The sequence below is a fragment of the Schizosaccharomyces octosporus genome (genome assembly GCF_000150505.1).
Source record: "Schizosaccharomyces octosporus yFS286 unplaced genomic scaffold supercont6.2, whole genome shotgun sequence".
NCBI lineage: Eukaryota > Fungi > Ascomycota > Schizosaccharomycetes > Schizosaccharomycetales > Schizosaccharomycetaceae > Schizosaccharomyces > Schizosaccharomyces octosporus.
In genome coordinates, this window is record NW_013185620.1 from 3,493,477 (window position 1) to 3,517,287 (window position 23,811).

Below are 23,811 nucleotides of genomic sequence, written 5' to 3' on the forward strand. Positions count from 1 at the left end.
TTCGTAAATCACTTTACCATAGTTGAAGGGTGATCCGTATTCTTGCTCTTGCAACTCTCAAGTGAATCAACCAAGTTGTCATTTACCAAAACGATGCAATTGTCCTTGCCAGAGTTATCCTATACGCGTCAGTCGCTGACTGCATTTGAGCCACCAATTCGGAATGATGGTCGTTCCATTGACCAGCTACGAGCTCTGTCTGGACAAGTCAACATTCTGCCCGGAGCTCATGGATCAGCTCGTATAAAATGGGGATCTTCAGTAGAGGTTTTAGTTGGAATTAAGGCAGATGTTTCGGATGCAACGATTCATGGAGGGGCCTTTGAGGCTTCTGTTGAAGTGTAAGTTTTCAGATAGTAATAACGACAGGAGTAATGAATAGGAACGAAAACAGACTGCTTTACTGTTAGAAGCTGAACAAAAAAATGATTTCTTTGTATGCAGAATCAAATGCTAATTTGGATAACTAGTTCTCCAGCGGTTACGACTCAGAATCGGGAAACAGATCACCTTCCATCGTCTCTTACAAGCGCCTTACAGGATGTTTTGGACGCGCTCCCTGTGGGCTATTTGAAATTTACACCTTCAAAAGCCTGGAAGATTCATGTAGATGCAATTGTGATGCTCTGTACTATTCCTAATGAAAACATTCTTTCCGCGTTGAGTTTAGCTACTTCGCTGGCTCTACAAACAACTAGAATCCCTAAAATATCTACTCCGAACGTTACTGAAATGGTTTTGGGGAGCAGTAAGTTTGAACCTTCTGAAGAATATGATGTCGATTCCGAATGGGATAATGCTGTTCCTTTACAAGGTCTAGAAAATATATCTGTTATCATCACAGTAAGCAGCGTTGACCAAATAATACTCATAGATCCTACGGTGGATGAAGCCAATGTTGCCCAGGCTACCTATGCTGTGGGTGTTTTACCTGATGGCAGTACGTCTTATACTCGATCCATCAGTATGGGAGGTGGTTATGCCTCTACCGGAAGAGCCATAACTACTGAGCGATATATATCATTAGTTCAAGTAGCATCTATAGCTGGTACGAAATTGCTAGATGCTAGTAAATCTCTTTTGGCATATGAAGGATCTGGTTTTTTTGATATTCTTCCATAATTTTTCACATGATGCTACATGCTAAACGGAAAAGAAAAAGCAAAAAGTGAATTTTTTGGGTGGGAACAATACGACGTAATTAGAGTCAATCATTTTTAGAACAGGTTTTGTAGATATACATACATACATATATATTTTTTTAGGTTATGATTACTTTTAACATAGAGTCAAATACTGGATTTAATATCTTTATTTAAAATCGCAAATACTTTGGCATATTCTATTTGAAACATTCTATGTATATCTAACTGTTTGAAAGCATTAATAGCGTGTGAAGTTTGGGCCGGGTCGTAGTTTTTCGTATATCCACCGAATTATCATAAATTCATGTCATCGTTTCAAAAAGTAATAAGGAAAGGGGTTTAAAGTGAAAAAGAATGAGCAAAAGACACATAAAGCATGGGAAAGGTTTGTTTAAACACGAATCGAAAAATGAAAATCAACCCTCGGAACGACATATTGCACTCGTTTATAACTTAAATGGAATGCTTCTTGCTTATTTCATCAACATGATCAAGCATTTTTTGGATTTTCGCTACAAGAGCCTTTCGGTTCATGCGAAGTTTTTCACTTCCCATAACGTCGACACCATCCAATTTTAATAATTGTTGCAGAAGAAGCTCATAAGCCATTAGCTTTTGCTTAGTCTTTTTCTGCTTATCGTCGAAACTCTCGTGAACATAAGTGTTATATATAGGTGTAAGATCTTTGTTGATATAGTTGTCAATGGCCTGGATTTCACCCAATATGCGTGAGTAAGCGGGATTCTGTTCTTCAGCTTGAGCAGTCTTCTCTCCTGTTTCTTGTTCAGGAAGATGCTTCTTCTGTGGCTTAATACACAATATCTTACTATGGTTCTTCAAACCAAACTTGGACAGTGACGTATTATTGTCCTTCAATCGCTTTCCTGCGTAGAAAAGCTTGATCTTCTTTTCATGAATCCCTGCTTTTTGTACTAAATCTTCAATGAAACTTCCAAGAGTTTCGTTTAAGTCAACTGACATGCGAATTCTTTGATTTCCATAGTGAACGGTGACGGACTGCTGCTTCTCAGACATCTTTTTTCAGGTGTGATATTTTCGCTTGTAAGAATAAACAGAAACGCAATATCCTTCACGAAAAATATGTACTGTAATGAAGAGTATTGGAGAAAGTTTCATATATGACACCAAGTGTCATTCTTTTGGATAGACACATTAACTTTCGTTAAGTTCAATAAGGTATAATCGGCAGCTCTGTAATTATTTTGGTTAGTATATGGATGAAATGAAATCATTAGTAAATAAAAAAAGGAGTCTCTAAGATTACTTACGTTTTTTAAACAATCAAACCTTTGCTTGGTCAAATGGAATACGTCGCGAAACTGGGTTAGTGTCATATGTACCAGTGCATCTCGATCCAAATGTCCAGTTTCGATATTCTTTAGTTGGACTTCCATCTCTTTTCTTAAAAATGGTTTGGTCAAACTCCATTCAAGTCCAATTTCATCATAGCCTTTTGCTAAAGCAATCCCAAGAGAGCTGGGGACAAATTCTGTGGCTGCACCACGTTTTTTCCGTTTAATAACATATTCCCGTTCTTGAACTTTTTCGATGTGATCAGCCATGGTAGCATCTGTACCAATGCCATTTGCATCCATTAATGCAATTAGTTCTGGTTCAGTTAAATACGAAGGTGATGTAGTGACACTATCGGTAATATTGAGCATACTAGGCACAAATTCTTCTCCGACTTGGTAGGCGGGTAGCTGTCCGGTTCCAGTCCATTTGTCATAGGGATAAACATCTAGGTAATTCCGCTCTATAATAACTAAGCCTTTCTGAGAAAAGCTTTCATCACCCATTTGAAGCTCGACAATTGTCTCAGCTCCAATAGCGTTTTCAGAACAGCATGCTAAGAACCTTCTGGTGATGAGTTCATAAACTTTCCAATGATCTTGGCTTTGTAATGCAGAACGATGAACAAAGTTGATGGGATGAATAGGAGGATGTGCTCGATCATTATGTTTTCCTTTCCTAGGAATCCGGAAATTGCCATCTAGAAGACTGTTTTTGTTTAGCTCGCTTCTCTTTCGTGAATAAACACACATACCCTTGAGCAAAAGGCCCCCAGTCTTCGCTGACTGTTAATTTTCCAATAATCCCATGTAAATCCATGCCAGAATCAAATTGATCAGTTTCAGTACGTGGATAAGAGACAAATCCATTTGTATAAAGACTCTCCGCCAACTATTTCATATGTTAATATATGTATTAAAAAATAAAATAAAATAAAAGAGCATTACCTCGAGAGTTTTTTTCGAAGAAAGGCGAAGATATTTTGGTCCCATCTTTGTGAGTTCCACTGTCGATAGCGGGAGTGGTTTATATCGTCTAGCGGGCTTCTGATTGACTTTCACGACTTTAGCAACCTTTGCGTCTAAGCAATTTTCTAAAAACAATATAGCGGCTAATCTATCATAAACACGATTTCTCTTCCATGTAAAGTTTACAGTTTGCCTTTCTCGTTTGTCAACCAATTTTAAGAACCAAAAGTTTTCAGGAACAAAATCTTCCACTCTTTGCCATCGATCGACGACGAATCCCAATGTTGGAAATTGACACGGTCCATAGCTAATAACTTTGCTTTGAAGAATTTCAAAAGCACGTTGTAATTGCAATGTCTGTAGACGCGTAAAAATAGCGCCTAAGCGAAAATCAAGCTCGATTCTTGCTGACACTGCATCTGCCGCATCTTTGGATAGTTCTCTTGGTCGTTTTGAGGCTTGAATGATGTGCCTAAGTTATAGTGTCAATTCATGTAAGCCGAGATTAAAATGGTCATTACCGTACCTTCTTTCTAAATTATTAAAATCGGCCCGAATGACGCGGATTTGCGGGTTACTGGTTCTCGCAACGTTTGTGATTTCCATTCCTATATGTTCTCCTTCGCGATCACAGTCAGTCCAGATATATAAATAGGTTGCATTTCTGGCTTCTTTTTTTATGTTGTCAGCAAGAACATTCGCATTCTAATAACAGTTAGTGTCGTTCAAAGAAAACAGATGTGAATGGCTTACTTTGGAAACGGATGTTATAATTCGCGCATCGAAGAGGATGTCCTGCGGTACCGAACTCCAACTGTTATACTCGGAAGGAAAGGAAGCTTCTGTCAGATGTCCTGAAACGGAAGTCATTGTAACTTGCGCCGATCCAATATACCCTCCAAAGTCAAACGTAAAATCATAGTTTTTAATATATTTGCTTTTCGTGTCTCTCTAGAAAAAAATATCAGTAATTATTCAAACGTATTTACGAACCCGTTTCACTTGTCCCCCGCCTAGAATGCTTGCTACGCTTTTAGCTATTGAGTTTTTTTCAGCGACACATAAAACGCGCATTTCCCGTTACAAAAACATGGATTTTAAAAAGAAAAAGTAGTTTATTTTTTCAGAATGATTTGTCTTTCCACTAACGTGTAGAATTTCGCGGATTTTTGGATTAGTTTACGAAAGAGTCATTTGTTTATGGTGGTGGACTAAGATGGAAAACGCGAAAGGTTTTTTGCGAGTCATTGAAAGCCTCTGGTGTAAGTTTTTTATATGAATATATTTTCTCTCTTCTTTTCAAGTATTATTTCACATAGGAAAGAAAATGTATGGCCATAGTTTGATCGTAACTTGTCTTTATTCCTTGAACCTCATGACTGAGAGAGAGAGAGAAAGAGAAAGCCCTAATTGTGTAAAAGAGTAATGTCTTTCTTGTTGTTTAAATGAAAAGATTCATCTGATTTTCCATGATAATGATGGCTGAATTGAATTCTTGGCCCTTTTTTTTTTCTCTTTTTTTTTGTTTACTTAAGCGTAAACAAATAGCTCTATCAACATTCAACAACTAGAACAGATGCATAAGCTTGAATGTTGTCTTACTCTTTGATTGTATATTCTATTCTTTTTTTAGTTTAAAACTTGTCTTTTTGGATTCGTTTGCATTTATTTATTCTCAGTAAACAAACATAACTAACTACACCTTCATGATTATTCTATATCGAAACAGGTAACAATGTAATTTATTTCTACTTCCACATTCAAGTATGATAGAAATTTTGTAAAACAAAAGAGCATCCATAAGCTTAATCTTTATTATTATAGAATTTTATTGTTAATGAATAAGAGATTCTAGAGACTCGTTCCTGAGGTTTTTCGTCGTTTTTGCTCGGTTTCTTGCGATTTTCTGTTCAACAGACGATTCATTTCGTTACTGATAATTTTCAATATTTTATTTGTAAAGAAAAAGGAAATAAAGTAAAATATACGCTCTTTACCATGGACACCTCAGAATCAATACCAGAGACGAACGAGATTGACGCTGACATAGCCAGTGAATTTGTTGAATGTAAGTTTTTGTTTGAAAAGCAGCTTTTGACAATGTATTTCTTTTACCAACACTATAGTCACGGATGATGTCCCCATAGAAATATATCGTAGTCTGCGATATATCAGAAAATATGAGAATGAGTATCAGAGTATGTGTACTTGTAGAAATTCATTTCAATAACCTATTGCTTACCTATTTTAGAGGAGAATTCGAATCTAAACAAACTTGCTATGGGAATTGGCCAATGCTCACCGTCTGATGTCGCTGCAACAAAAAAGCAATTTGCAAAGTCATTGTTACACTCTGATGAGTACATGCAACAAACCAACGCCGAAGCCCAAAAGCTTTATGCAAACGTAAGTAAATCTTTATTAAAATATGCAAGCATAATAACTTATCATTTCTAGGTTTATGCTGCTTATGAACGACTAAACGATAAAATCCGATACTTGGAAAACGAACGCCCAGCATCTTCGTCCTAATTAAAGCATGATGATGCTCTAAGAACGTGACCTTAATCATCTATATATTATATAGTATGTTAAAATGAGAATGCATTCCTTCAAGAGTTCACAAAAATCCAACTAGACTACTTATATATTATGAACATCAACATCCCTAAAATTCCAAACATGATTTTGCAATATTATAGAAAAATATCAGTTGATCAGAATACTACTGCTTTCTTTTTACTAATACTCTATACATACAATAATACTTATTTCCGTATCCATAATATCAAACCAATTTCATTTTTATATGGAATTAACTGCCACTAACCCATGAACATCTTAGTAGGCGACAGCAGCTTCTTGGTCAGCAACAACTTCTTGACCAGCAGAAGCGGCAGCTTCAGCGGTTTGGTTGATGACAGTGTAAGGCTTGGTGATGGGCTCCTCTTCCTTGGGGTCCAAAACGACAACAGCATCGGGAAGAGTCTTCTTAGTACGGGTCTTGGGTTCAGGCAACATAATCTTAACCTTGACACCCAAAACACCTTGACGAAGAAGAACGTGACGAGTGGCGGCGTCAATGAAGTCAACGGCAGGTTGACCAGAGTGAATCATGAAACCATCGGCGAACTTCATGGACTTGGCACGAGCAGCACGAAGCTTACCAGAGATGACAACTTCACAACCCTTAGCACCAGCCTCCATAACGTAGCGGAGAACACCGTAGGCGGCACGACGGACAGCCAAACCAGCCAAAAGCTTGTAACGAAGGGATTCGCATTGAGCGACGGCACAGAGACCACGGTTTTGAACCTTCTCGGCATACAATTCAACAGTGTTCTCAGCGAACTTGAAACGCTTTTGGACTAAAGCGGTAAGTTCACGGATTCTGCGTCCCTTTTCTCCAAGAACATCCTGGGTGTGAGTGGCACGGACGATGATCTCCGAGCGGGCAGGAGTGACACGGACTTCACAGCCAGAGTAGCCCTCTTCGGAAAGTTCACGAGTGAAGAACTCGTTCAACTCGGCGTAGAAAACACCGTCAGCGACGAACTACGATGGTTAGTTAAATATCCTTATGGAAAACTAATCCATGTCATAAAAAGGAAACAAGAAAGTATCTAACATGCATAAACAAGTTATTGATTCGTATATTGTTTATTAGGAATAATCAGATTTTTGTCCGTTCGGATCACTTCATTAAAATGTTGTGTGGACATTCCAATCGGAGAAGAGGTGCCAGATAGGAAATCATCATTTTACTTTCTCGTCTTCTTTCTTATAACATCTTCATAAGTTACTTACTTTTCTCTTCTTGGAGATAGTGAATGCGGCGGCAGACATGGTATGGGTTTGTGTCAAAATCCCAGTACAATGTTTCTAACTGTATATCCTTTAGCAGTCACATATTCTGTTTAGGGTAGGGTATGACTGTCTTGTACTGGGTCCAAACTTCAAATTTAATGACACTTACCGCAGTGTCATTATACTTCACTAAACGAACTCGCTTGCTTTTCGTGTATACCTGAGAGCTGTAGAGTTATGGTATTAGGTAACTCTTGGAGTGCTGTTTGTTAGCAAAGTGAGGTAGGTATGTAACAATATGTAACAATGTAAACAAAGAAACAGAATAATGAAATTATTATTAGCTAATCGTTGAATCATTTCTGCAATTGCTCTGAAAATCAGTCAACTACGATTGAAGAGAGGAAGAGGTTGATAAAAAGACAAAACATCAAAACGTATATAGGGATGCAACTGATATTTTTTTAAGGAAACGATATACGTACCGCTGCTTTTTCTTTTGAACGAAGAGTACAAAACAAATTCTTTACGTTTTCCGATACTTAGCATATTTTTCCGCGTAGAATTGAGCAATGTTTATTTTTGAAGCTTAGTATAAAAACAAAAAAAAAAATCAGGTAAATTTCTATACAATCCTTTGAATTTATTTGTTAGTTCCTCATTTTATCCGACACTTCAACCTACAGAGGCTTAAGCAGGAAGTATCAACAAGTATGAAACGATCCACGAAGCTCTGTCCATAAAGTAATTAATCAATTTTATAATAACGAAAATAATTAGAGTACACTGAAGGAAATCAGCTTATCATCTAAAGCAAAACTATTGTTTTATTAAGACATTTTATGAACATCAATGACATTAAGTGGAAAAACATCCCAAAAAGATCACGAGATTGAACGTGAAAGCAAATAAAGAAGAAATTCACATCGACACAGACTCGATCAAGCATTAACACTACACGTACAGACATTACTGACAGAACGATTCCAACAAGACATCGTTCATAGAAGCACGTAAACCAGCCAATATAAAAAGCCCATTAAATATTGCTTCTAACGTCAGGATTTGGTGTACGTATATAATGCTGAGCCGATGGATGCTCCTCAATATTTGCTTGTGCAGTCGCTCCTAAACCAGGTTGACGTGCTTGACCCGTTTGGGTAAATTCAGACGGTTGCTGGGCAGTCGGTTGCTTTTCCATAGAAACACTGGCATCTAAAATTGCACGGACCGCATGGTCATTATCTTTGCCAGCACCAACGGAGGTTTCTAACTGCTGCTTATTTTCAACCTCCGCAGACCGATTAGGAATTGGCTCGGAGACACTGCCCCAAGGTCGTGGAGGATTTGCTTGAGATGTGGAAGTACCTAACGGAGAAGCGGGGGCTGAAGTACCAGAATTGGCAGTGCGTAATTTTTGGACCATTGACTCCCGCCATGAACTAATTCCCTCAAAACCGTTTGCTAAATCTACACCTTGCAAATCGTGCATTTGCTCATCAATTTTTCTAGGCGATGGTTGGGGCAATTGAGAGTACACCATATGGTTGTTTAAAGGATTTCTGTAAGGGGATATCGTATCGTAAGAACCAACGTGAGGCCAATCATGAGGATTAGGCACAGCCACGTACTTCCAAAAAGGTGCGGGAGAGGAAGTGGAATATGCCGCATTTGTCGCGGGCGAAGCCGAAGCAGGATTCTTCGGCTGAGAAATTGTACTAGGATCGGGAGAATAATCTTGACTAGCTATAATATCGGACAGTACGGCTCTAGTCGGTGTCTTGTAAGAGCCGCCCTCCCTATCTTTGGACTCCGAATGAGTTTCTTCAGTCATTGGAGAACCGTCTCTTTTGGGAGTAGAAGGAGACTGGTTGCGAACTGGAGTAGGTATAGGAGGGGAAGTATGTTCATGATCCGAGTTTTCTCTCTTTAAAGTAAAAGGAGGTGTGCAAAGAAATGGCGGAGGTGTTTTCTTGTAAGGCGTCTTTTTAGTCTTCGCGATAAACTCCTCCCGAAATTCAGGTTCAATCGACCATTTCATTCCCTTACCCTGTTCTCCGGACTTCCGAGGAACTTTTCTAAAAGCCTTGTTTAGAGACAGATTGTGTCGGATGGAGTTTTGCCATCCACTTTTTGTAGTTCTGTAATAAGGATAATGAGTCGAAATCCAGTTGTAAATATTGGAGAGTGTCATCATGCAATCGGGAGAGGAAAGAATGGCTTGAGCAATCATTACTGAATAACTATAGGGAGGTTTTCTATTGTCATAAACGTTGTTTTCTATGGTTACCGATGATTCCTCTGATTTTTCAGCTTCTTCCATTTCTTCTCCAACCTTTTCCTCTGTAATAGTTTGCTCAGACGCGTTTGGCAAAACAAACATCATCTGCAGTCCTGCAACATCAAGAACGGACCTATTTAGGTTAGTATTAAACATATTACGATTATAGATTGCTTTCAATATTTCGAGACATGTGGAAGAAACCTGGGAATCGTAAGCGGAATCCAAGGAGCGTAAACAGTTAATCATTAATTCTGACAAAACATAATATGTAAAGCAAGTCAGAGTCACAACAAAACGAAGGTTTTAATCGAAAATCGTATCTTCTCCTATCCTACAGTCTATGATCCCAAGTGCGATCTTGCTACCGCCTCAAAATAAACAAACCTCAAACATTACATACCCACTTGAAAGTCTAACAACCTCTCCAGGCTTATATAACTTTCCATCTACCTTAACACCGTTCCTCCCATAAATCGTGCAGTTCCATGTTTGGCCCTGCATGTTGTACTCAACGACGGCATGTTTGCGACTAACCACTTTAGAAGGACCGAAATTCATGTCCACCTCTTCATTGTCTTCTTCTTTTCCTTTCAAGGATTGATTTGCAGGCTCACGTCCAAGTATTAGTCGAATTTTCTTAACGTAATATGTCCATGTGCTACCTGCGAATTTGGCATACGCCTGAATCTCACCCGAATGCCGTTCAGCATTTTTTTTGTTTGAATAGTCCTCAACAATCCTCATTTCATGCGATGGGACTGTCAATTTAGAAATTCGCGACTCGAGACGTCCATTTGGTTGAACGTCCGCTTCAGGCTCTGTTTTCTTCTGTTTTTTCAATCCCAATTCTTCTTTGTTTTCCTCATTTTCAGAGTAACTCCCTGAATCATTTTCCAACTTGTGTGAGGCCATTTTCTACAATACAGCAATCTTGCTGTTGGTGTATGTTTATTTACACTTGTTTGTTGTTGTCAACATTCGTTTATCCGCCGATGGCAGTACATTCCGTAGTAAACTGTTTTTATCCATTTTTAAATACATGAAATCTTTATAATAATTTCTTCTAAATACGTCTGCATTATTTGTATAACATGTAAAAATCGTTGCCATCGATCTTCAGCCATTTCGTAAAGACTTGAACGCGTAGTATGCACTCTACTTCTCCTATAACACTGCCATCAAACATTAGTCGCGTTTACCCCGAGAATTCTTTAGTTTTTATGGTTATAGTCTTTAAAAAAGTCAATTCATTTGTTAGATTCTTGTTCTATTGATAAAAACCTCTGCTATCTGTTTACTTTTAAGGGTATTCATTTGAAAAACCAAAACTCGTTTTTAAACTGCTTTTACTGTGAAATTAAAAGACAATTAACTAAAATCGGAACCTACGGTTGCTACAAAGATGGTATTTGATGTTTTATTAAACTTTTCAAAATCAATTGCCTATTGATTAATGTCTGTGTACACTACATTATTTACCCTATGTATGTTAACTGACGTTAGGTAAACTACTGACTGTGGAGGTAGGAATTTAATAACGAGTTTAAACCCAAAGCATCGTACCTCGTTAAACCATCTTTATGGAGTAAAAAGGATTTTCATTGCACGATACAAATATTTCCTCTTAAACGATCGTTTAATTGATTCCATTGCCTATTTGCTGCAAGACTCGTCAAGTAGCGACAGTTTAGAAATCCGACTTTGTATCGCATTATTGGCGGCGACTAGACGCGAGTCTCTTATTAAATCTTCTTTAGAACAACAAGGTACCTTCGAATAAAAGTCTGACAACAATAATAGTCTTGTGTCTTTTGGAGTGAGCTTCTTGATACGTGGCAGCAATAATTTGTGTTCTCCTTGGATTAAGCTTTTGATACCCATTATTTTTACAAATTAATGTCTTCTGGTGATGCTCGTCGAAGACAACGTGTCTCTAGAGCTTGTGATGAATGCCATCGAAGGAAAATAAAATGCGATCAACAAAAGGTAAGGATATGATATGTCCTATATGAAGGGTTCTCAATATGTTCTGTTCCGTATGCTCAGCAAAGTTGTTCCTTATTCTCGGATATGCGTAATATCATTTTTGTCTGAGTCCTTAAATCAGCATTCATTTTTTTAAAGTTCTAGCTTCAACTGTGCTAACAACATCTTGATATTAGCCATGTTCCAATTGCAGAACATACAATTATGGTATGCTAATTTAACTTTATTGATGAGTTTTGTTGACCTCTTACTCTCTAGAATGCACATATGGCCAACCATTCAAACGGTTGTTGCATTCTCCCGAAAAATACATACAGTTTTTAGAGTTCCGCCTCAAATATTTAAAAAAAATGGCCGAGCAGGTCATTCCTGATGTTAAACTTCCGGCCTTCTTAAATATCCCGAATGAAAACTTCGATTATGGTCCGGAAAGTGTTCATGCCGAGAAAGACGCCTCTCCTACAAAGCGTCCTTCATACGAAGAAATTGATAGTGTTTTTGATCGATATGGTCAACTAAGTTTAAGAGATAATGGACACGCAGATTATCGAGGTAGTTCTTCTGGTTTTGTTTTTATGCAAAACATCCATAAAAACATCGCTCGGACTTCTTCTACTTCTTCCTCTTCTGGTCCCGTTCACACCACTCCTAGTAGTGAACCTTTCAAGCTTCCGTATCTCCCTCCAACGCCCTCGGAAGAGAACGAAAAGGATTTCATTCCACAGATTCAGTTTCCTTCTTATGAGGAAGCTCGATCTGTTACAGGTAATTTTTTCTTAAATGATCACTTTTTGGTTCATTTTCATCATATTCCGACCTTTTATGAACGATTGCATATATACTATCACTCTGAAAAAAAAGATCCTAATTTTCATTTTCTGCTGGCTGCAACTTTGTGCCTTGGTTACACATATTTGTCATCGACTACGAACGCTTCCGTTTATCCTTATCACAAAGCGTACAGATACTACTACTATATAAGAGCCGCCTTTCATTTTGAAGATAGTTATGATATAGAGGTCATCCAGGTTCTCGTGTCGGTAGCGCTGTTCGCCTTATTCAGTTCAAGGCTTTCGCAAGCCTATAGTTTTATGAACATTGCGTTGTTTTGTTGTCATGAGTTAGGTCTTCATAGAGACTTTTCCGACGTTCTTACATCTCCTGAGACCAGGTTACGAAAGCGAGTGTTTTATTCTGTGTATGTAATGTCTTGCTATACAAGTACTATAATTGGTCTCCCACTTACTATTGAAGATGATGAAATTGATCAAGGACTTCCTAACTCGTACGACTTTGTTTTAGACAATGAAGCTATTCCTGCCAACGTGGTAGCTTCCGAATGTGGTAGCTTAGAGATATTTAATCAACACATATCTCTTTCTAGGATTTTGAGCCATTTTGTTCGAAAAGTTTACCCTATAAAGTCGAGTAATGATGCTAATTGTCGTGTCTCTCTTACCGCAGTGAGAGAACATGAGAATAGGTTGACGAATTGGTGGAAAAATCTACCCAACTATTTGAAGTCGGATGATGTTCCTGAGTTTTCTCCCAAATGGATCCAGGCTATAAGTTTAGAGCTCAAGTTTCGACAAATTGAGCTTATTTTCTACAGGCCTTTTGTCCATAACATTATGGACCCTTTGGAGGAGTCCACGACGAAACCAACAATGCCTTCCAGCTTTGCATTGAAATGTGTGCAGTCAGCCGAGCGTATTGTGGAATTATTGAAAAGGCTATCTAGGTTGCCAAGTATGCCAAAAATGTTTTTCAATTTATACGCAGGTTACTATGCGTCAATGACACTCGTGTATTCGGCAAGCTTAACGAGAGAAACCACCGCTCGATCAAACGCTTTTATTGGGAAGGCACGCGAAGGGTACTCTACGTTGACTGAGATTTATCAAGGATCGGCCTATTTTTCGACCATTTTAGATGCAATTCGCAATATGCTACTTGCCTATGATATGAATCTTCCACGGAAGGAATATCCTAATTACCCACCTCAGAATTTATTCCCGAATGAATTGCCCAAGGGTACCACAAACATTCCTCAGGAGATGCCGATACCCGCACCATTAGGGTTTTCTCAGATTGGAATGAATGCTCCATTTTCTGCTTATTCATTAGTAAACGGTGAACCATCTTTATATTCTTCTTATCCGCCTTATCAGAACTACCCGTCGTATACGGGAGTACCTTTGCCAGCGCAAAGTAACTATCCTCTATTACCACAACCAGGTTATTACGATCCTAATTCCTATCATCATGAACAAATTTATGGAAAATATCATTCGTATAACTCTATGCCATACCCAGCTTCTTATACTCCAAGCACGGTACCGCAGACTTATCCACCATATCCTATGTATCCGTATCCTCTTCCTGCTTATTATCCGCAACCCCAGCCATCTGCATCCTCGGATTCCAATACTATGCTTTCTAGAAATACCCCTATGAATTATGGAATGCCCAGCGGACCTATGCCCCCGACCACGTACCCTTCATATCCACTAGGAGCTGATCAATCTGGCAAAAGGTTGTTAGATCCGTCTAACATGAGACAAAGCAAGCGTTAATAACCATTGCTAATTAGACGTTGCTTTCTCATGAAAAAAGGACTTTATTTAGTTTTCTCATATTTGGCATTATTTGGCATTGAATATCATTTGCATCCATTTTAACCTCCCGGAATAAAACTCATCCGAATTAAATTATTAGTGTTTGATGTTTTTAAAACCAATAAGTGTTGAAGACAATACATGTCACAAAGAACCGTTATGGACTTTTGAAAGAAACTTACGGAAGATTGTTTGACTACAAAATATATAGAAAGAACTGATAGACACGCATGCTTAGTTCTGCTTATTTCCTTTAATTAGTGACCATTTGTTTTTTGCTCGTTTTTTGTTTTTGTTTTTGTTTTTGCTTTTGTTTTTTTGTTTTCTTATATTAAATCTAAATATATTACATGTCTAACATAATCTATGAATTCTAAATTGAAGATATAATTTGTGGGCTGATTTTACCAAGACAAACACCAAGTATATACGTTGATGCATCCTTACCAGGCTTTCTAAAAAAGTACATAATTATGAGCAAAAAAGTAGTTTTCGACAAGGGAAAACCAAAAGAGTTCCAATATGAGTTTTTTGGGCCTATTGGCGCCCTAATAGTAGTTATGATGACAACGACTGTAGTCTTTGGACTTTACTTTGGTTGTAATGAAAATGGCTGTCCTGCACATACCCAAAAAATAATTTCAATGATTCAAAATACCACGTTCATTGATGCGTATTCGTTCCAGTTGTACCTGTGCTGGTTAGGAGCTTTAATCTTGGCCTGGCATGTTTTGCCGGGAGAATGGGTAAAGGGTTTACCTATAAATGAGAAAGGAACTCGTTTAGAATACAAAATGAATGGATTCGCTACTAGTAGTCTTGTTTTAGGAATTACCTGCGGGTTTATTTACATAAAAGGACCTGAATGCATGGAACTAGTATGGAGTCGATTTCTACCTTTGATGACCTCTGCCTACGTTGTTTCCATTTTTCTTTCCGTATACGTTTATATTTCTAGTTTCATCGGCAAGAAGCAGTTGGCAGAAGGAGGTAATTCGGGAAATGTATTGTATGATTGGTTTATCGGGCGCATATTGAATCCTCGCATAGGGAAGTTCGATATTAAAGTCTTTTGTGAATTAAGACCTGGTTTGATTCTTTGGATTTTCCTTGATATTGCATTGGCATGCAGGCAATATGTCATGTTAAATGGACGAATCACCGATAGCATGGTTCTGGTACTTATTTTCCATGTATGGTATGTTTTGGATTCACTCGTTTGTGAAAGTGCTGTCCTCACTACCATAGATGTAACCACTGATGGTTTTGGATATATGCTAAGTTTTGGTGATTTGGTTTGGGTACCGTTTACCTACAGTCTCCAAGCCCGTTATCTATCTTTTCGTCCCGTGGACCTTGGAATTGGCTATACAACCGCAATAATATTAATCCAACTGTTAGGTTACTATATTTTCCGAGGATCTAATAGCCAGAAGAATAGGTTTCGCAACGACCCTACTCATCCTAGCGTCAAGAACTTGAAGTTCATACAAACTAAACGTGGAAGCAGGCTTTTAATTGATGGCTGGTGGGGAAAGTCTCGCCATATGAACTACTTTGGAGATTGGTTGATGGCTTGGGCTTGGTGTTTACCTGTAGGGTTCGGATCAGCCATTCCATACTTTTACGTTGCTTACTTTGGAGTGCTCTTGATACACAGATATGGAAGAGATGATCATAAATGCAATGAAAAATATGGAGACGATTGGAAAAAGTATTGTCAAATCGTGAAATACCGCATTATCCCTTATGTTTATTGAGATACATTTACGTTCATAGGAAATTAATGAAGCTATATTGGAAATCGTGTCATGAAAACAATTTTTGCCAAGAAAGCTCTTTCAATAAGTAAAATTTAAAATAAATAAATTTTTCAATAAAAAGGTTCTTGTACTATAAACATATTTATTTTTTCACCAGGTTATGTTGTAATGAATCATGCAGATCCTTTGTTTACATTTTCATCGCTGTAGATCCGTAGATCTTCCACTATATATATAAAGATACACCATCCACATTTTACTTATCTTCTGTTTGTACCTTTGTAAAAGTTGGAAGTTAAAAAAAACGCGCTTTTATTATATAAATTTAATAAAGAATTGGTTAACCTTGGTATCTTTTCTTATCGAAATACTTGAATGCGTGCATAATTGCTATTGTGAAATTTCAATTCAAACCGTTGATTAAAAGTAACTTGCTGGGTGTTTCTGTATTACATTTAAAGCCACGGATTTTTTCAAACGCTCTACATAAAAAGATATTAGAACAGCATATTGGTGAAAGTGGTACTGTCAGTGTTCACTTTTTTATAAACTTATTCGTTGATAAAACGCTACTTTCTATTGACGCCCAGTTTTCTTTCCTTCGCGTCGTAGTTTGAGCAAAATATTCAATTGAAATCATTCAAACATTGAACATTGTGGTTTCGCGTCGTGGAAAATCGTTTTCATATTGCCACAGATTGAAAGAAATCGACTACCTTGAAATACGTAGAGAGGGACATTTACTCTTAAACATATAAAAGCGGTTTAAACTTGGTTTTTCATAGAGATCGACTATTGGGAATTGATCTATTCCGATCTATAAGGAATTTCTCAGATTGATTTCTCTTTGTTCAACCTTTGATTCTCCACCTGTAATTCTTTTGTTCTTTTGTGATCACAGAACTTAACAGATCTTCAGCTGTGGGGTTAATTGCCGTTGCATTCCATAAGAAAAGCAAGAACGATTATCGATCGCAAGTCACATACTAAATCTTTTTATTTATATTTACTTGATTTGCTTTGCTTTGCTCATATTTATTTGGAAGGTGTATCTGACAGAATTGGAAATCCTCGCTATTGTTGTTTAACAACCGACCTTATAAGAAACCTGGAAGATTTGCCATTTCAGTTAGCATAGTCATTGATTGATTCTGCAAGGCATTTCTCTGTTGTTTTTCTCGAAAAGAAATTTATTTTATTTTATTTTTATTTTTTTTGGGGAGAAAATTCTTGTTTGTTCTTCTCTAAGCAACGGAAATCTCCGCAGAAATTAATTATCTACTAAAAACGTGGTGTTTTGGTAATTTTGTCTTCGTACGTATACACATAGATTGCGGAGGAGCTTTTTCGCCCATATCATTCACGTGCCCCCATCTTTTTCTTGTTCCAATTGAAGTTGATCTTCGTTAAGCTTTTTGCTTTAAAAACAGACATCCTCTTTGGTTGTTTGAAAGGCATTACAGGTGGTTGTTTTCAACTATCTGTTTATTGAAAACCATACGCTCTTTTTTATAATCACATTACCTTTTTAGGATTACTAGTTTATATATAATCTCTGGTTGATTTTAGATATATACATACATATTCATAATACCCCGTTAAGAGGAAGAGAATTTACAAAAATGTCGCATAGTGAAGAATCGGGATTTCGCTCTACACGAGGAACACCTTCGTTTACTGATGACACTCGTACTAGAAGGTCGTCATTTTCTAAAAGGAATTTTGGAGGTGTAAAGTCCACTACGACTGGTGGCATTAGTGCGATGATGTCTCGCAGAAGTCAAAACAGTGCCGATGTTCGAGGACAAGAATATGACACAAAGGAACTTCGAAGGCATTCAAAGTCGACTCCTTCTTCTCAATTGGCGCATTCCTTGGATGATGGGAAAAAAGACAATTATGCGATTCCATTGTCGGAACGGGAGAATTTTGATGATCGACGTGGGAGTGTTTCTTCAGATGCGACAAAAGGTGTGCCTGGATTTGCATCGGCCAGTAATTCTTCTACAGTTGTAGATACCCTTTCGACACAGTATTTACCAACAATCCTGTCTACGCATGGTTCACTACCCATTCGGCAATTGATGTCTGTGTTGATCGAAACGTATCCAATGTTTAACGTGTTGAGTCCGACACAACAGCGACGGGCGTTAACAAAGGCCCTTGAATCGCAAAAGGGAATTATGTTTGACAAAGTAGGATGGGGACGTTGGATCCTTCGCGATAGCACTTCGTCGGGTACATCTGGATCCGCATCTGTTGAAAAGCCCTCGTCATCTTCTGTGCCCAACGTTAGCCTTTTTGAAAAGAACCAGAAAAAAGAAACGGGCATATTGCAGTCTCCGACCGAGAGGGTGCCACACGCGCAGACGAAAACAAAGTGGGAAACCACGTTAGCGAAAGAAGGAGTGGCTAAGGAAGAAGACGAAATGGAAATTGATATTGATATGGATGTTCCAGTGAAGCAAACCACCAGCATACCATCTAAAAGCACGGCAGTCCAACCAAAGAAAACCGGCAAGGAGACGAGAAGTCAATCGATGCAGACGCCGTTTTCGAGTTTTTTCGCATCGTTGGAGGAGACACCCGGAAGCTATACGGCGCATTTAGGTGGGTTGTTGAGTCCGCGAGAGCAGACTCCATCGTTGTTTCGTGAGCAGTATCATGACAATGGAGTATACTATGAAGAAGAGGATGATGAGGAAGAGGAAAATGAGTTTTATGAAGATGATCATGACTATGATTCGGCGATGCCACCATTCGTGTTGGACGAAGACCAAGTTTTGGATGCGGGAGGTGAGAGTACAGATGAAGAAGATTGGCGTGGCATAGGGACAGAGGCACTTTTACGAAAAGGAAATGCGGTGCCACTACGTCGTTTGCCAAAGGGTATGTTACGAAAGGATCATATGGCAGCCGAGGCCATGTTGATGCTCCATGGATCGTTGTAATGAGTGATGATGAATGCAAAACATGAATGAACGACTTGTATAGAAATTAGAAACCGCTGGATGAGATTCGACATGATGATGATGATAATAATAATAATAATAATTGAATTCACAGAGTATAAAGCTATGAAAAGAATCTAAAAATGAAATTGTATGACACAGCAGTATGGGAGAAAGTAGCATGACAAGCTGGAAATCATACAAATCAGTTGATTATGGGAAAAGAGATGAAGTTGGAAGAGGAACAGCCATGTTGATGGACAAGGGGAATCTATAAAATTGAAAGAGATAATTCCATTCCTTTGCATATTGAGCGGTAAGAGTATGGAATTGTTGGATTCTTGGTGCGAACGAGGACGAGAATAAGAATAAGAATAAGATTTTCTTTTGGTTTTATTTTATTTTATTTTATTTTAAATATACTCTATTTCATAAACCAAGTTCAAGTTTCTCTTATAAACCAATATTAGGCATGTGTCGAAGGATCAAAGGATATACTAGAATGGCTTTACCAATAAAAAACGTGTTTCTTTTCATTATTATTCTTTCTTTTATACCTACTTCCACCTACTTAGTATATGTTTTGTATTCATCTTTTATTGTTTCCTTTTTTTATTTACTGTTTTCATTTGTTTGTTTACATTTTCATTTGTTTACACCCTATCTAACTAACGTAAACCGACAATTCGTATCTGGGTCTTCCTGGTCCTTATCTCTCCTACTTGGTCTACAGATATCGACGATGATAAGGGTATCTACCGGAAGTGGTGGTCATAGAGCCAAGTGGGGTCCATGCTTTATATATACTCGAGGAGCCCCCAACAACTTCGCTTTCTACTCAATTTCTCTTGGTTCCGACTACAAAAGTCATTTTTGTTTATTTTTTTCGTTTATTTTAATTAAAATCAATTAGAACCTTTCTTTTTTTTGGTTCGTGTCGGTTCTTTTCTTTTCTTGCCACGTCCATTTTCTTACTGTGCGTTTCGTCCGAAGGATTATTGCCTTTCTACCGACTGTCTTAGTCAATATTTAGGGTGTGATATAACGAGGAGGTAATTGTTTGACATCATTGACATCGTTTAACGAGGTCGTTATTCCATGCTGAAGCTTTAGTTAGTTGTACGGCCATTATTAGGAATCTTCTTCCTCTTACCTATTTCTTTGAGTGCGATTGTAGAATTTGCAAAAAACAGCTATTTCATTGGCTATTTGCAAGTATAAAGAAATCTAAAGGTTGAAAACGGTTCAACAAGGGCCGGATTGATACATTTTTTAGATTTTCTTCTTTTCTTGCGGTAATTTGGTTTCAACACCTCAATACTGCTTTATAAAAATTCGATTCTTCTATTTGCTGGACGATTGAATTCTTCCCTTCTCTTGATCTTTATTAATAGCAAAAGGAATCCTTAAAAAATTTTTTTTTTGCTTGCTTACCAACTCAGATTCATTTGGGTGGAAACGAATTTCATAATTCGCTTCTTGTTGTTGCTCTTGCCTGTTGTCTTGAGAACGTGCTTTTCTTTTTAGATTTTTTTTTGTATCTTCTTTTTTCTCTTTTTCTTTTTTTTGTTGTTATTTCTCTAATTCTTTTCTCTTGTTCATCTTTCCTTTTCCCCCAACCTTGCTTTTAAATTCCAACCCTTTTCCACTTATTTAAAAGTCCTCTTCCCTTATTAAACAGACGGATTCTCTTTTCCAGAATTAGGTTCGTGTTAAGTTCCCTTACTAGATCGACACCTGCTTGTTTTTTACTTTTTGTGTTTTTCCCCTTTTTGTGTTGAGTGTTTTTGTTTGTTTTTTTGGTGTTTCAGTCCTTTTTCTTTTTCTCTTTATTTAAAAAAAAAAATGGACCCCTCTTCAACCAGTAATCCCTATCCTCACGTCGTTCAACATCGCCAGCACCCTGCTGTTGCTGAAAATGGTGACGACAAAACCGACATGTTCAAGGAGAATCCCTCAGCCTTCGACATGGTCTCTCAAATGTCGCACGACAAGGGTAGTATTGAATCATACTCGAGGTCTTCTTCTTTTGGTACAAAATTCCTAGATTTCTTCCGCTCTTATAAACTTGCTCCAGATACCGGTAATTCAGACGTCAAAAACAGTGAAGATTTTTTGCAACCTCGTCACTTACAGATGATTGCCATCGGTGTTTGTATCGGTACCGGTCTGTATGTCGCTGTAGGAAAATCTTTAAAGAATGCTGGTCCCGGTAGTCTTTTAATTAACTTTATCGTCCTTACGTCTATGATTCTCCCATTAATTATCTCTCTCGGTGAGCTTTGCTGTGTATTTCCCAGTCAGCCTAGTATCACCATGTATCCTGGTCGATTTGTAAGTGAGAACGTTGGATTTGCTTGTTCATGGCTTTATTATGCCATCTGGCTTACTACATTGCCTAGTGAGGTTTCTGCTGCTACTGAAATTGTTGGATTCTGGAAAAGTCAGCACTTAAATACGGCAGTGTGGGTTACTGTTTTCTTGGCCTACGTCGTCCTTGTCAATGCCATGGGTGCTCGTGGATATGGTGAAACTGAATTTTTTAGCTCTTTTCTAAAGGTGCTTTCCATTGTGATCTTCTTTTTCGTTTCCATTATCATCAATTGCGGTGCTGCTCCTAACGGTGGTGGTTATGTCGGTGCAAGATTCTGGCATCACCCAGGAGCTTTTCGAAATGGCTTCAAAGGTTTCTGCTCTGTCTTCATTTCTTCCGCTTATTCCCTTGCAGGTACAGAGAACATTGGTACAGCAGCCGGAAATACTGCCCATCCTCAACAGGCTATCCCTAGTGCTGTTAAGAAGGTTTTTTATCGTGTTTTCTTCTTTTACATTGTCACCATTTTCTTGATTACCCTAGTTGTACCCTACAACGATCCTGGACTCACCGATACTAGTCCTTTCATTCTTGCCATTCAAAACGGTGGTATTAGAGTGCTTCCGGATATCTTTAACGCCATTATCCTTGTTTCAATTTTATCCGTCGGTAACAGTGCCGTTTTCGCTGCCTCAAGAAGTGGTATTGCCCTTGTTCGTCAAGGATGGGCACCACGCTTCCTTGCAAGAGTGGATCAGAAGGGTCGCCCTGTCATCAGTTATTTGATTTCCCTTCTTTTTGCATGCATCAGTTATGCGAATGCTGCCCCTAAAGGAGGTGTTGTTTTTGACTGGGTGTCCTCTGTATCCGGTGGTGGTTCTTTTTGCATTTGGGGGCTTACATTTTTGTCACACATTCGCCTCAGACTTGCTATGAAGGCTCAAAACATTCCAGATACCATTTTACCTTATAGGTTTTCGGGTAGTTTTTACATGAGTTGCTATGGTCTGTTGATCAACTTCCTAGCATTATGTACTTTGGTTTACATTTCCATCTTTCCCGTTTCACATAATCCCCCCAATGCGTATGATTTCTTCGTGTCCTTCCTGGGTCCCTCATTCTTCATTGTTGTTTTAGTTATCAGTCCTTTTGTTGTTGGACTAAAGTATACACCATTGAAGATTATTGATCTAGTGACTGGACGCTACGATATTGTAGGTATGAAGAGTTTCCGAGCTGATTCTAGTGAAACAGAGGTTGAGCAAAAAGACAAAGAGAGCATTAGCGCTTTTGTTGGACAAGCTTCAGATCTTGAGAAGTCTCCAGGAGGGTATCAAAAAGAACCTTCAAAGAGAGGTATTTGGAGTAGCATTTATCATGTATTGTGTTAAAACGCAAACTTGATTGATTGTACGCCTTGACACTTTTTGTGTAAAAAGAATAAAAAACATATTCAATGAGTCCGAAAATGCATATATGTATAATATAGAATATATGTGTGGTCCGTTTCCTTTAAATGTTTTTTTTTTTTTGTTTTGTTATTTAATTTCCGTTCCGTTATGGAAAGTGATCCTTTCTCTATTTTTCCGAAAACTTTGTAAAAAAACGATTAGATGTTCTTTTCCTTATGGCTTCCAACTTGGTTTTGGATGCGATCAATAAATCCCGAAAGAATGACACGCAAAAGGAAACGATTAGGAGAAATGAAATTCTTCTATGTTTCATTAGAGAAAGAATTTGAATCGGTTGACTCGGTTCATCCGAATATTGTATTTTCCTGTTTTGAATGATTGGAAAATTTGGGGTTTCTTTTTGTTTTTGTTTTTTGTCGTTCCTTGGGAGTACCCTGAATACCGAAAGAGAAGGCATTTTAAATTTGGTGTGTGTGCGTGTGTATATATATGTATAACTGTTTCTTGTGCTCGTCGCAGAAAAGAGAAAGGAAGGAAAGAGGACCATGGGAACAGGGCTTTTGTATGATGAATGATTCAAAAGAAACATAAAAATATTATGTTTTGTGCAAACAAGAATGATAATATGATTGCTATGCTGTAGCTTTAGCTTGTGCAATCATGCATATGAGAATCATTGCAAAAGGGTCTAAAAACCGACGAATTTGGAGCCATTTAGAAAATGAAATTTCTTTCACTCTCTGTGTTCCTTTCCTATTACCCTCAAGAGTATACCATATCTATCGTCTGGTGGTTTTCAACATTAGGACAGGATGGATCCTCCTGTATTCCATACTTCGTTTCCTATTGCAGCCTTATTGGGATTGTTCGAGTTTATCACACCTTTTTTATTGAATGCCTTTCTCTGTTCATGATTCCACCATGTTTATGGGCACATACTGAATGGTTTCTGTGTATGCCTTTCTATGTTTTGCTTATTGTTTTGTCATATTCTGTATTCCTTTATATACTGCTTACTGTTGTTAGTTTGATAAATATGAATTGCCTTTACGATGAAAACTCTTCATGATTAGTAGTATATTTCCAAGTATATATAGAAATTGGCTATCTAAAAGGAGCATGTAATATAACATCATGAATTAAAGGAATTGAGTGTTATCGTCGGTGCTCTAATTGAAATTTCCTGAGTCTGGAGGAGCTCACGTAGATATCCACCAGGCTGAATTATAGCTGACGAAATGAGAGATAG

The 23,811-nt window shown here is 37.9% G+C and overlaps 10 protein-coding genes across 10 annotated transcripts; 6 read left to right on the forward strand and 4 right to left on the reverse strand.

Moving 5' to 3' along the window:
- Positions 1-3: 3 nt before the first annotated feature.
- Positions 4-1,338, forward strand: SOCG_00990 (exosome subunit Rrp42). Its single transcript, XM_013163410.1, has 2 exons — positions 4-341; positions 471-1,338. Exons 1-2 carry the CDS (start codon positions 94-96, stop codon positions 1,120-1,122), a joined length of 900 nt encoding a protein of 299 aa, XP_013018864.1. The 5' UTR covers positions 4-93; the 3' UTR covers positions 1,123-1,338.
- A 260-nt stretch (positions 1,339-1,598) lies between these two features.
- SOCG_00991 (BAG family molecular chaperone regulator Bag101) lies at positions 1,599-2,180 on the reverse strand (the record flags this gene model as incomplete). Its single annotated transcript, XM_013163411.1, has 1 exon — positions 1,599-2,180. The coding sequence occupies one exon, from the start codon at positions 2,178-2,180 to the stop codon at positions 1,599-1,601; it is 582 nt and encodes a 193-aa protein (XP_013018865.1).
- A 138-nt stretch (positions 2,181-2,318) lies between these two features.
- On the reverse strand, positions 2,319-4,501 carry SOCG_00992 (DNA topoisomerase III; the record flags this gene model as incomplete). The annotated part of the gene is made up of 7 exons (XM_013163412.1): positions 2,319-2,357; positions 2,435-3,167; positions 3,214-3,350; positions 3,407-3,899; positions 3,954-4,132; positions 4,181-4,378; positions 4,421-4,501. The coding sequence occupies 7 exons, from the start codon at positions 4,499-4,501 to the stop codon at positions 2,319-2,321; spliced, it is 1,860 nt and encodes a 619-aa protein (XP_013018866.1).
- A 680-nt stretch (positions 4,502-5,181) lies between these two features.
- Positions 5,182-6,211, forward strand: SOCG_00993 (uncharacterized protein). The gene is made up of 4 exons (XM_013163413.1): positions 5,182-5,495; positions 5,554-5,625; positions 5,679-5,833; positions 5,885-6,211. Exons 1-4 carry the CDS (start codon positions 5,426-5,428, stop codon positions 5,957-5,959), a joined length of 372 nt encoding a protein of 123 aa, XP_013018867.1. The 5' UTR covers positions 5,182-5,425; the 3' UTR covers positions 5,960-6,211.
- On the reverse strand, positions 6,177-7,289 carry SOCG_00994 (40S ribosomal protein S3). The gene is made up of 2 exons (XM_013163414.1): positions 7,235-7,289; positions 6,177-6,982 (listed from the first exon to the last, which is right to left on the reverse strand). The coding sequence occupies exons 1-2, from the start codon at positions 7,271-7,273 to the stop codon at positions 6,269-6,271; spliced, it is 753 nt and encodes a 250-aa protein (XP_013018868.1). The 5' UTR covers positions 7,274-7,289; the 3' UTR covers positions 6,177-6,268.
- Positions 7,290-8,273: 984 nt separating this feature from the next.
- Positions 8,274-10,430, reverse strand: SOCG_00995 (fork head transcription factor Fkh2; the record flags this gene model as incomplete). The annotated part of the gene is made up of 2 exons (XM_013163415.1): positions 8,274-9,648; positions 9,919-10,430. 2 exons carry the CDS (start codon positions 10,428-10,430, stop codon positions 8,274-8,276), a joined length of 1,887 nt encoding a protein of 628 aa, XP_013018869.1.
- Positions 10,431-10,688: 258 nt separating this feature from the next.
- On the forward strand, positions 10,689-14,582 carry SOCG_00996 (transcription factor). Its single transcript, XM_013163416.1, has 3 exons — positions 10,689-11,504; positions 11,681-11,711; positions 11,763-14,582. Exons 1-3 carry the CDS (start codon positions 11,415-11,417, stop codon positions 14,078-14,080), a joined length of 2,439 nt encoding a protein of 812 aa, XP_013018870.1. The 5' UTR covers positions 10,689-11,414; the 3' UTR covers positions 14,081-14,582.
- On the forward strand, positions 14,519-16,026 carry SOCG_00997 (C-14 sterol reductase Erg24). Its single transcript, XM_013163417.1, has one exon. It carries the CDS (start codon positions 14,596-14,598, stop codon positions 15,880-15,882), a length of 1,287 nt encoding a protein of 428 aa, XP_013018871.1. The 5' UTR covers positions 14,519-14,595; the 3' UTR covers positions 15,883-16,026.
- A 136-nt stretch (positions 16,027-16,162) lies between these two features.
- On the forward strand, positions 16,163-19,017 carry SOCG_00998 (ribosomal RNA processing element (RRPE)-binding protein). Its single transcript, XM_013163418.1, has one exon. It carries the CDS (start codon positions 17,508-17,510, stop codon positions 18,834-18,836), a length of 1,329 nt encoding a protein of 442 aa, XP_013018872.1. The 5' UTR covers positions 16,163-17,507; the 3' UTR covers positions 18,837-19,017.
- Positions 19,018-19,642: 625 nt separating this feature from the next.
- On the forward strand, positions 19,643-23,620 carry SOCG_00999 (APC amino acid transporter). The gene has a single exon (XM_013163419.1). It carries the CDS (start codon positions 20,682-20,684, stop codon positions 22,539-22,541), a length of 1,860 nt encoding a protein of 619 aa, XP_013018873.1. The 5' UTR covers positions 19,643-20,681; the 3' UTR covers positions 22,542-23,620.
- The last annotated feature ends 191 nt before the right edge of the window (positions 23,621-23,811 follow it).

Excerpts from the sequence above, each read along its gene's own strand:
- SOCG_00990 (XM_013163410.1), top strand. The coding sequence starts at position 94 with ATGCAATTGTCCTTGCCAGAGTTATCCTATACGCGTCAGTCGCTGACT. Across the intron at positions 342-470 it reads TTTGAGGCTTCTGTTGAAGT|TTCTCCAGCGGTTACGACTC; the intron begins GTAAGTTTTCAG and ends TTGGATAACTAG.
- SOCG_00993 (XM_013163413.1), top strand. The coding sequence starts at position 5,426 with ATGGACACCTCAGAATCAATACCAGAGACGAACGAGATTGACGCTGAC. Across the intron at positions 5,496-5,553 it reads AGCCAGTGAATTTGTTGAAT|TCACGGATGATGTCCCCATA; the intron begins GTAAGTTTTTGT and ends CCAACACTATAG. Across the intron at positions 5,626-5,678 it reads ATATGAGAATGAGTATCAGA|AGGAGAATTCGAATCTAAAC; the intron begins GTATGTGTACTT and ends TACCTATTTTAG.
- SOCG_00996 (XM_013163416.1), top strand. The coding sequence starts at position 11,415 with ATGTCTTCTGGTGATGCTCGTCGAAGACAACGTGTCTCTAGAGCTTGT. Across the intron at positions 11,505-11,680 it reads TAAAATGCGATCAACAAAAG|CCATGTTCCAATTGCAGAAC; the intron begins GTAAGGATATGA and ends TCTTGATATTAG. Across the intron at positions 11,712-11,762 it reads TTGCAGAACATACAATTATG|AATGCACATATGGCCAACCA; the intron begins GTATGCTAATTT and ends CTTACTCTCTAG.
- SOCG_00998 (XM_013163418.1), top strand. The coding sequence starts at position 17,508 with ATGTCGCATAGTGAAGAATCGGGATTTCGCTCTACACGAGGAACACCT.
- SOCG_00997 (XM_013163417.1), top strand. The coding sequence starts at position 14,596 with ATGAGCAAAAAAGTAGTTTTCGACAAGGGAAAACCAAAAGAGTTCCAA.
- SOCG_00999 (XM_013163419.1), top strand. The coding sequence starts at position 20,682 with ATGGACCCCTCTTCAACCAGTAATCCCTATCCTCACGTCGTTCAACAT.
- SOCG_00994 (XM_013163414.1), bottom strand. The coding sequence starts at position 7,273 with ATGTCTGCCGCCGCATTCACTATCTCCAAGAAGAGAAAA. Across the intron at positions 6,983-7,234 it reads CTATCTCCAAGAAGAGAAAA|TTCGTCGCTGACGGTGTTTT; the intron begins GTAAGTAACTTA and ends TAACCATCGTAG.